Source organism: Pseudorca crassidens, chromosome 3 (assembly GCF_039906515.1).
Source record: "Pseudorca crassidens isolate mPseCra1 chromosome 3, mPseCra1.hap1, whole genome shotgun sequence".
In the NCBI taxonomy this organism is placed as follows: Eukaryota; Metazoa; Chordata; class Mammalia; order Artiodactyla; family Delphinidae; genus Pseudorca; species Pseudorca crassidens.
Genome location: NC_090298.1, coordinates 35,706,490 through 35,718,576, shown reverse-complemented (window position 1 = coordinate 35,718,576; position 12,087 = coordinate 35,706,490). Strand labels below are relative to the sequence as shown.

Genomic DNA, 12,087 nt, shown 5'->3' with positions numbered 1-12,087 from the left:
AATTCCAGCAAGCCACATGTGAAAAAAAAGAAGTTCCTGTGGGCAGACACCATTGGTTGGTTACCCAACAGTTAGGAACCAAATTACCCCAACTCATGGCTACATTGGGATTAGTCTAAACCAGTTAAGATATCCCATTCACCTTTGTCAGATGTTCACACTTATGACATCCTTTGCAACTGGAGGTGGCAGGTGAAAGAGTTCTGACTAAAGAGACTTATGTGGACGTTGGCTGAAGACTTCTGGAAAACCTTTAGATGCCTTAAAAAATGGACAAGTTGCAAAAGAAGAGCTTGCTGACACCATTACCTGTTCTATCTTCAAGCCTTGAGTATGTATGTGATGTCTGGAGTTTTAGCTATCGTCTGGCCATTAGGCAGTGACGATCATGAAGCCAAAAAGCCATCACACTAGGGGTGGAGCAGAAACCCAAGAAAAGCCTGATGACATCCTTAACCTGCCTAACCAAACCCGAGACCACTTCTAAATTTAAGTAAACAGTAAATGTCCATATGGCTGGAGCCACTACTAACGGGATATTCTGTTATTTGCATCAAAAATAATTTTAAAGTCCCCCTCTCTGCTTCTCTCTGTTTCTGGCAGAGACTGTGTTCCACCATGACAGCTCTGGTCACATGGCTCCTCTCATACTACTCTGTGTCCCACCTCGGATCTAGAATGCTGTTTTCTCCCCTTGCTCATGTAGATACGGGGCAGTAAAGGCTCTCAGCTATTGCTAGCTCTGGGTCCTTCACCATGAATTGGTTTCTTTAACTCTGTGGACTCTTTTGTAAAGATACACATCATTACACTCTCTCTAGTTAGACTCTTTGCATATGCCATCTCCTTCCTCCCTGGACCTAGACTGATAAAATGGATTTCTATACATACTGAGTTTTATTGTTTGATTCCACAATTCTGATTGAGAGTTTTCAAAAATAAGCAACTTAAAAGCTTCCAAAAAATGGAAAAACCACTTTTGGGAGGGCAGAGTCAAGAAGGCGGTGGGGGAGGATGCAGAGTTCGTGTCTCCCCACAACTAGGGAGCCTGCTGGACACTGGTGGGGGACCTCGATGCCCAAGGAGATAGGAGGAACCCTTGAGAGACCATGTAGGACGTGGTGGGGAGTGAGGGGGGAGGAGAAGTGGAGGTTAGATAGGACTGGAGCCCCTGAGGGGTGTCTGGGAGGGGGGAGGGGTTCCCATACCTGGAGGGACCCTTTGGGGGCTCGGAGGATTAGGGGGAGCGCGCCTACCATTTGCCCTGCCCAATCCTCCCCAGGAACCCTGCTGGGCTCCCGGGCTGGGTCCTCCGCCCTCCGAGGCCTCCTCCCAGCCAAGTTGGTCCTAGGGGCATAGGAGGGAGGCAGGGGGAGAAGAGGAGAGTTGGGTGGGAGGGGTCATCTGGGACCAGAGGATCAGGGGAGGCACGGTGGGTGTTTCTGCTGCCAACTTGGGCCCCAGGAAGCCTCATGGGTCCTAGGGACATGGGAAGGAGGGAGGGAAGATGGGGGAAGAGGAGGAGAGGCCATGGTGGGGGCGCACCCTCCAGGACCTGAGAATCAGGGGATATGCGGTAGGCATGTCCCCAACCCACTCAGCCCCGGAAAGCCTGCTGGGCTCCCAGGCCAGGTCCCCTGCCCTCCAAGGCCCCCTCTGGGCTGTGTTGGTCCTACAGGCGTAGGAGGGAGGTGGGGGAAGAAGAAGAGAGGCCAATGGGGAGGGGGGCCCTCTGGGATCAGAGGCTGGGGAGGGACACGCCAAGCATATCCCCTGCCCACTTGGGCCCAGTGAGCCTGCTGGGGTCCTGGACCTGGTCCTCCATGCTCCAAGGCCAGAGGCACGCCTGGGTCTGTCCTGCTACCTTGAGCCTAAGCCCCACGCCCCACCCCCGCCAGGGCCTTCTCCAGCCCTGTGGGTCCTAAGTATAGGCCCTGCCAACTGCCGAAACCCTGCCCCTGCCTAAGCCCTGCCCCACAGCCAAGGCCTTTTTGGGTTTTTTTTTCCTCCTCTCTTTTACTATTGTGGTTCTGGTTTACCTTCCAGTTGTTGTTTCATCTATAATTTTATTTTTTTATTCTTTCTAACACATCAGTTAGTTTTCTAATCTTATTGTTTTACTCTTTGTTATTGTTCTGCTCCTTTTCTTCTTTTTTTGAACCCTGCATGGCTTGCAGGATCTTGGTTCACCAGTCGGGGGTCAGGCCTGAGCTCCTGCAGTGGGAGCTCCGAGTCCGAACCACTGGACTAACTGAGAACCTCAGACTCCAGGGACTATTCATCGGAGTGAGGTCTCTCAGAGGTCCTCATCTCAGCACCAAGACCCAGCTCTACCCAAGAGCCTACAAACTCCAGTGCTGGAAGCCTCAGGCCAAAACCCAGTAAGACAGAAACATAATCCACCCACCAAAAACAAAACAAAACAGAGATGACAAAAAAATATGTCACAGATAAAGGAGCAAGGTAAAAACCTACAAGACAAAATAAATGAAGAGGAAATAGCAACCTACCTGAAAAAGAATTCAGAGTAACTATAGTAAAGATGATCCAGAATCTTGGAAACAGAATGGAGGCACAGATTGAGAAAATACAAGAAATGTTTAACAAAGATCTAGAAGAACCAAAGAACAAACACAGAGATGAACAACAAAATAACTGAAATGAAAAATACACTAGAAGGAATCAATAACAAAATAACTGAGGCAGAAGCACGAGTAAGTGAGCTGGAAGACAGAATGGTGGAAATAACTGCCGAGGAGCAGAATAAAGAAAAAAGAATGAAAAGAATTGAGGACAGTCTCAGGGACCACTAAAAGCACCAACATTCGAATTACAGGGGTCCCAGAAGAAGAAGAGAAAAAGAAAAGGTCTGAGAAAATATTCAGAGAGATTATAGTGGAAAACTTTCCTAACGTGGGAAAGGAAATAGTCACCCAAGTCCAGGAAGTGCAGAGAGTCCCATACAGGAAAAACACTAGGAGAAATACACCAAGACACATAATTAATCAAACTAACAAAAATCAAATTCAAGGAAAAAATATTAAAAGCAGCAAGGGAAAAGCAAAAAATAACATACAAAGGAATCCCCGTAAGGTTATCAGCTGATATGTAGCAGAAATTCTGCAGGCCAGAAGGGAGTGGCAGGATATACTTAAAGTAATGAAAGAGAAAAACCTACAACCAAGATTACTCTACTCAGCAAGGATCTCATTCAGATTCAACAGAGAAATCAAAAGCTTTACAGACAAGCAAAAGCTAAGAGAATTTGGCACCACCAAACCAGCTTTACAACAAATGCTAAAGGAACTTCTCTAGGCGGGAAACACAAGAGAAGAAAAAGACCCACAAAAACAAACCCAAAACAATTAAGAAAATGGTAATAGGAACATACATATCAATAATAACCTTGAATATAAATGGATTAAATGCTCCAACCGAAAGACACAGACTGGCTGAATGTATACAAACACAAGACCCATATATATGCTGTCTACAAGAGACCCACTTCAGACCTAGGGACACATACAGACGGAAAGTGAAGGGATAGAAAAAGATATTCCATGCAAATGGAAATCTAAAGAAAGCTGGAGCAGCAATACTCATATCAGATAAACTAGACTTTAAAATAAAGAATGTTATAAGAGACAAGGAAGGACACTACATAATGATCAAGGGATCAATCCAAGAAGAAGATACAACAATTGTAAATATTTATGCACCCAACATAGGAGCACCTCAATACATAAGGCAAATGCTAACAACCATAAAAGGGGAAATTGACAGTAACACAATAATAGTAGGGAACTTTAACACCCCACTTTCACCAAGGGACAGAGCAACCAAAATGAAAATAAAAAAGGAAACACAAGCTTTAAATGATACATTAAACAAGATGGACTTAATTGATATTTATAGGACATTCCACCCAGAACAACAGAATACACTTTCTTCTCGAGTGCTCATGGAACATTCTCCAGGATAGATCATATCTTGGGTCATAAATGAAGTCTTGGTAAATTTATGAAAATTGAAATTGTATCAAGTATCATTTCCAACCACAATGCTATGAGACTAGATATGAATTACAGGAAAAAATCTGTTAAAAATACAAACACATGGAGGCTAAACAATACACTACTTAATAACCAAGAGATAACTGAAGAAATCAAAAAAGACATAAAAAAATACATAGAAACAAATGACAATGAAAACACAACAACCCAAAACCTATGGGATGCAGCAAAAGCAGTTCTAAGAGGGAAGTTATAGCAATTCAATCTCACCTCAAGAAACAAGAAAAATCTCAAATAAACAATCTAACCTTATGCCTAAAGCAACTAGAGAAGGAAGAACAAAGAAAACCCAGAGTCAGTAGAAGGAAAGAAATCATAAAGATCAGAGCAGAAATAAATGAAATAGAAATGAAGAAAACAATAGCAAAGATCAATAAAACTAAAAGTTGGTTCTTTGAGAAGAAAAACAAAATTGATAAACTATTAGCTAGACTCATCAAGAAAAAAAGGGAGAGGACACAAATCAATAAAATTAGAAATGAAAAAGGAGAAATCACAACTGACACCACAGAAATACAAAGGATTATAAGAGACTACTACAAACAACAATACGCCAATAAAATGGACAACCACGAAGAAATGGACAAATTCTTGGAAAGGTACAATTTTCAAGACTGAACCAGGAAGGATTAGAAAATATAAACAGACCTGTCACAAGTAACAAGTATTAATTGAAACTGTAATTAAAAATCTTTCAACAAACAAAAGTCCAGGACCAGATGACTTCACAGGTGAATTCTGTCAAACGTTTAGAGAAGAGCTAACACCCATCCTCCTCAAACTCTTCCAAAAAATTGCAGAGGAACATTCCTAAATTTGTTCTATGAGGCCACCATCACTCTGATAACAAAACCAGACAAAGATATTGCAAAAAAAGAAACTTACAGACCAATATCACTGATGAATATAGATGCAAAAATCCTCAACAAGATACTAGTTAACAGGATCCAAAAGCACATTAAAAGGATCATACACCATGATCAACTGGGATTTATCCCAGGAATGCAAGGATTCTTTAATATATGCAAATCAATCAATGTGATACACCATATTAACAAATTAAGTAATAAAAACCATATGATCAACTCAATAGATGCAGAAAAAGCTTTTGACAAAATTCTATGCCCATTTATGGTAAAAACTCTCTAGAAAATGGGCATAGAGGGAAACTACCTCAACATAAAAAAGGCCATATATGACAAACCCATAGCAAACATCATTCTCAATGGTGAAAAACTGAAAGCATTTCCACTAAGATCAGGAACAAGACAAGGATATCCATTCTCGCCACTATAATTCAACATAGTTTTGGAAGTCCTAGCCATGGCAATCAGAGAAGGAAAAGAAATAAAAGGAATACAAATTGGAAAAGAAGTAAAACTGTCACTGTTTGCAGATGACATGATACTATACCTAGAAGATCCTAAAGATGTCACCAGAAAACTACTAGAACTAATCAATGAATTTGGTAAGGATACAATAACAACAAAATATCAGAAAGAGAAATTAAGGAAACAATCCCATTTACCATCTCATCAAAAAGAATAAAATACCTAGGGATAAAACTACCTAAGGTGGCAAAAGACTTGTACTCAGAAAACTATAAAACGCTGATGAAAGAAATCAAATATGACATAAACAGATGGAGAAATATACCATGTTCTTGGATTGGAAGAATCAATATTGTGAAAATGACTGTACTACCCAAAGCAATCTATGGATTCATGCAATACCTATCAAACTACCAAAGGAATTCTTCACAGAATTAGAACAAAAAATTTTACAATTTGTATGGAAACACAAAAGACCCCGAATAGCCAAAGAAATTTTTCTTTCTCAAGAGAAAGAAAAATGGAGCTGGAGGAATCAGGCTCCCTGACTTCACACTATACTACAAAGCTACAGTAATCAAGACAGTATGGTACTGGCACAAAAACAGAAATATAGATCAACGGTACAGGATAGAAAGCCCAGAGATAAACCCACGCACATATGGTCACCTAATTTATGACAAAGGAGGCAAGAACATACAATGGAGAAAAGACAGCCTCTTCAGTAAGTGGTGCTGGGAAAACTGGACAGCTACTGTAAAAGAATGAAATTAGAACACTCCCTAACACCATACACAAAAATAAACTCAAAATGGATTAAAGACCTAAATGTAAGACCAGACACTATAAAACTCTTAGAGGAAAACACAGGAAAAACATTCTTTGATATAAACCACAGCAAGATCTTTTTTGACCCACCTCCCAGAGTAATGAAAATAAAAACAAAAATAAACAAATGGGACCTAATTAAGCTTAAAAGCTTTTACACAGCAAAGGAAACCATAAACAAGATGAAAAGACAACCCTCAGAATGGGTGAAAATATTAGCAAATGAAACAATGGACAAAGGATTAATCTCCAAAATATATAAACAGCTCATGGACCTCAATATCAAAAACCAAACAACCCAATCAAAAAATGGGCAGAAGACCTAAATAGCCATTTTACCAAAGAAGGCATACAGATGGCTAAGACGCACATGAAAAAGATGCTGAACATCACTAATTATTAGAGGAATGCAGATCAAAACTACAATGAGGTATTACCTCACACCTGTCGCAATGGCCATCATCAAAAAATCTACAAACGATAAATGCTGGAGACGGCGTGGAGAAAAGGGAACCCTTTTGCACTGTTGGTGGGAATGTAAATTGATACAGCCACTATGGAGAACACTATGGAGGTTCCTTAAGAAACTAAAAATAAACCTCACTACTGGGCATATACCCAGAGAAAACCATAATTCAAAAGGACACATGTACCCCAATGTTCACTGCAGCACTATTTACAATAGCCAGGACACGGAAACAACCTAAATGTTCAACAAGAGATGAATGGATAAAGAATATGTGGTACATATACACAACGGAATATGACTCAGCCATAAAAAGGAATGAAATTGGGTCATTTTTTGAGATGTGGATGGACCCAGAGTCTGTCTTACAGAGGAAGTAAGTCAGAAAGAGAAAAACAAATATCGTATATTAATGCATTTATGTGGAATCTAGAAAAATGATACAGATAACCTGTATGTAGGGCAGGAATAGAGATGTAGTCGTAGAGAATGGACATGTGGACATGGGGAGGGGGTAAGTGGAGGATGCGACAAATTGGGAGATTAGGTTTGACATAAATACACTACCATGTTTAAAATAGTTAGCTAGTGGGAACCTGCTGTGTAGCACAGGGAGCTCAGCTCAGTGCTCTGTGATAACCTAGATGGTTATGGAGGGGGGAGGGAGGTCCAAGAGGGAGGGGATATAGGTATACTTATAGCTGATTCACTTCACTGTACAGCAGAAACTAACACAATATTGTTAAGCAATTTTACTCCAATAAAAAAAAAAGAAAGAAAAAGAATAGGAAAAAAAATATCTTCCAGAAAATATAGTGCAGGATGGGTTCTAGGCATGTAGATTTTAATGGAAACAAATGAAGCAACCCTTTACTTTCTATACTGGGTAGAAGAAGTGAAGGTAGAATTTGAGTTTCAGCAACAGGCATAAGAAAAAATGCAGAATATGTAGTACCATGCTCTATTTCATCATAATCTCATGTTCGTTACATAGTGTAACTTATCTCTGAAATCTAATGTTTTTTTGGTTTAACTTGAGGATTCAAAAAAATGAGGACTGAATGTTTTGTACTTTCAATACTGTAGTATAACTAGGGCTTTCAATTTTTGACAACAATCCACAAATATACATTTGACCCATATATACATCACTTATGTCTCTGTGTATCACTAAATGATACCTACCATTAGTATAAATGATATAATCTTCCATACTAAAGAGTGCAATATATATCTTACTCTCCTGTTCTATGCTTTTTCATTAAAAAATACTAGTTAGGGAGTTTGGGATTGACATGTACACACTGCTATATTTAAAATGGATAACCAACAAGGACGTACTGTATAGCCCAGGGAAATCTGCTCAATATTATGTAACAACCTAAATGGGAAAAGAATTTGAAAAAGAATAGATACATGGATGTGTATAACTGAATCACCTTGCTGTACACCTGAAACTAACACAACACTGTTAATCAACTATACTCCAAAAATAAAAAAAAAATACTAGTTGAGCCTTACTAAATAAATTTCATGGCAGCCTGATGGTTGCTACTGGTAATGTAAAAAATTTGTATGGAAATACAAAAGACCCCAAATAGCCAAAATAATCTTGAGAAAGAAGAACAGAGTTGGAGGAATCATTCTCTCTGACTTCAGAGTATACTACAAAGCTACAGTAATCTGTTTTTGTGCTACAGTATTGGCACAAAAACAGACACATAGATCAATGGAACAGGATAGAGAGCCCAGAAATAAACCCATGCACTTATGGTCAGTTAATCTGTGACAAGGGAGGCAAGAATATACAATGGAGAAAAGACAGCCTCTTCAATAAGTGGTGCTGGGAAAACTGGACAGCTACAAGTAAAAGTCTATAATAAGAACATTCTCTAACAGCATATACAAAAATAAACTCAAAATGGATTAAAGACCGAAATGTATGACCAGATACTATTGTCCTAGAGGAAAATATAGGCACAACTCTCTCTGACATAAACCACAGCAATATTTTTTTGGATCCATCTCCTAAAGTAAATAAAAGCAAAAATAAACAAATGTTACCAATCAGACTTAAAAGCTTTTGCACAGCAAAGGAAACCATCAACAAAAAGACAACCTAGTAAGTGGGGGAAAATATCTGCAAATGATATGACTGATAAGGGATCAATATCCAATATATATCAACAGCTCATACAACTCAACATCAAAAAAACAGTCCAGTTAAAAGGCAGAAGACCTGAATAGACATTTTTCCCAAAGAGAAAATGCAGATGATGGCCAACAGGCACATGAAAATATACTCAACATCACTAATCATCAGGGAAGTGCAAATCAAAACCACAATGAGATATCACATCACACCTGTCAGAATGGCTATCAGCAAAAGAACACAAATAACAAATGTTAGCGAAGATGTGGAGAAAAGAGAACCCTCATATACTGTTGGTGGGAATGTAAATTGTTGCAGCCACTGTGGAAAACAGTATGGTGGCTTCTCAAAAAACTAAAAATAGAACTACCATTTGACCCAGCAATTCCATTCCTGGTATATATCCAAAAAACCAAAACCACTAATTTGAAAAGATACATGCACCCCAATGCTCACAGTAACATTATTTACAATTGCCAAGATATGAAAGCAACCTAAGTGTCCATCAACAGATGAATGCATAAAGAAGATGTGGTACGTATACACAATGGAATACTACTCAGCCATAAAGAAGAATGAAATTTTGCCATTTGCAGCAACACGGATGGACTTGGAGGGCATTATGCTAAGTGAAATAAGTTAGAGAATGACAGATACTGCATGATATCACTTATATGTGGAATCTAAAAAATACAACAAACTAGTGAATATAACAAAAAAGAAGCAGACTCACAGATGTAGAGAACAAACTAGTGGTGGCCAGTGGGGGTGGGGGGAGGGGCAATATAGGAGTTGGGAAGTACCAACTATTGGGTGTAAGATAGGATGTATTGTACAACATGGGGAATATAGCCAATATTTTGAATAACTGTAAATGGATTATAACCTTCAAAAATTGTATTAAAAAATTTAAAAAAAAACCATATTCATCTTTAAAACAAAAATCATTGCACTTAACTTTTTAATGAAAAGAATCTAAATCCATGACATAAAAGTGTGGTCTAGTGGAGAGAGTAACCAAAACACTAGCATTTGTATTGTTTAATAGTTTAAAAAGAATTTCCACTCTTTCTGATATAATTTAATAGCCAAAATAACCCAGTAATATAAATAAGGCTCTCATTTCCATTCCTAGGTGAGAAAACCAGGGCTCACCAGATTAAACAATTTGCTCATGTTCACACTGCCAGAAAATACAGGTTTTCATCTTCTGATGCTGAACGCCTAACTCCTTGACTCTTCTAGGTTAGCAGCAGGTAATTAGGATCAGCCCAAACTGTAATTGAGAAAGTCAATAACCTCAGCTGTAAAACAATAAAAAATATTTGCCTCTTTCACTTTGCCAGAAAATCTTGAAAGTAGACTGAGGTGTTGGATGGTTTCAACACTCGAAATTCTTAGGAGAAAGTTAACAGTAAGTTCTTATCAATATCAAGCCTCTGCTATTTTCACCTTTCTGTGCCTCTAATAGTGTTACTATACTGGAATGAGTCTCTTCCATTTCTCTCTCCACATCCCACCCCTTCGTTAATGCTCAAAGTGAGTTCCTTCTCTTCCATGCAGTCTTCTTGACCAACTCTTATCTACCCTGTCCCCTTTCAGTTTTCTGAATTCTACCATCACTTACATACTACAACGGCATTCAGCAACTTATTATGGTGCCTTGTTATTTTGCTTTTATATGAGTCAGTCTTTTCTTCCTGATTAGACTGTACACTCTCTCAGAGTAAGGATTTTTATGGCTGTATCCTTCCTAGCTCTTAGCAGAATATGAAACACCTAGTTGGAGTTTAAGGACATAGTTAACTATTGATAAATCCCAGACTTATTTTTATACTTTGCTTATTTCTTTCCCTCTTTCAAAATTTAAGACAAGAAACAGAACATTTTCGGGCTACAAATCCTATTAAAAACCACCTTTAACGCATAAGTTTTCATTAAATGTTCATGAGAGGAATAAAAAGCTGAATGAAAGATAGAAAGGATAAGAACCAGCACAACTAAAATAGTAATAAGTTCCTTAGTATTTGACATCTAAGGGCAATTACATTATGTATCTTTAATACGAAATTGTAATAAATCAGATTAGACTTTAGCAATTAATGACATTAATCCTGTCAGGCATGAGAGAAGGTAGGGGCGTAGTAGGAAAATTCCACTTGCATTAACTCTTTAATGAGATTTTGGAAAATAACAAACCTATGATGTGTTTGGGACTATAATTTCTTCTTTGGGACAACTGCTTCAGAGCCACTTAGAAAAATATATCTATTATTGGGTCAAGGTCCCTAACATCCCTTTTGCAATGAAGTGAGTTTTTTCAAATGCCTGGATCAACAATCCTCATGAATAGATCAAAATGAAATCAGTAAAAGTAAAAAGCTGCACCAGCAATCGTACAAACCAGAGCTGAAGACATCTGATTATTCCTTGTATGGTTAACACAGTAGAGTTAGAGGTCTGGGGGAGAGAAAAGGGAAGACATCAAAAGAAGGAAGATTCTGGTCCTTCTCAAAAAGCATTCTTTTTTGAGATTACAATAAGATATAATAAGAGTTGATTCAGATTTCTGGACACAGACTGGTAACAGTTTGATGATCTAATACTATGTGAAGACGAAAAAATTTCTGTAGTGACTAAATGATAAGTTAGTAAAGTGGGTAAAGAGTATGGCATCCAACTGCTCTCTTAGGCCAGAACTTGCTTGATTCTGAATCAGTCCAAAGAACTTAGGCACAGCCTTGGGTACCATGTAGGACAGGGTCACAACCTGTGCCTAGAGGCAGGGTTGATATTCATCTGTGGTCACTGGTACAGTTGCTGGTCATGGGGGCCACTGCAGAGTGCTGTCCAGACCCCTTCAATGAAGGACCAGGTGCTGGAGGTGCTCTAGGCCAACAGCCTTCAGTTCTCAGCCCTTTTAGGGATTGCCTCGGCGGTAGAGGGCAGCCTCCACCAAGGGCAAGACCCTTCCCACATTCACTGAGTGATCTGTGTTGGGGCAGAAAGGCCAGGTTATCTTGCCCTCATGAGAAACAATTATGAAGGGCCATCCAGCTCCTGAGCTCCCCATGGGGTCAGCTGAGGCTGTCCCTGGGCCTGTTCCGCAGCTCAACTTCCTGCTCTGCCCACTCTTTTTTCCCCCCTTTTGTTTGTTTGATTTGTTTAATTTTAACTTTTGAAATAATTATGGATTCACAAGGAGTTGCAAAGATAATACAGAAAGATCCTCTGTAT

General features: G+C 39.1%; 1 protein-coding gene across 5 annotated transcripts in view; it reads right to left on the bottom strand.

Annotated features, from left to right (window-relative positions):
* The window catches only part of GHR (growth hormone receptor), a 272,691-nt gene that overhangs the window by 105,787 nt on the left and 154,817 nt on the right, over nucleotides 1–12,087 (bottom strand). Inside the window, exon 1 of one of the 5 annotated variants that reach the window (XM_067730613.1) lies at nucleotides 11,239–11,284. The exons of the other annotated variants lie outside the window; for them this stretch is intronic. Within the exon in view, the coding sequence (XP_067586714.1) occupies nucleotides 11,239–11,269 (31 nt within the window). The 5' untranslated portion in view covers nucleotides 11,270–11,284. Of the gene's footprint in view, nucleotides 1–11,238; nucleotides 11,285–12,087 lie in introns of those variants that run through there. 5 annotated transcript variants of the gene reach the window in all.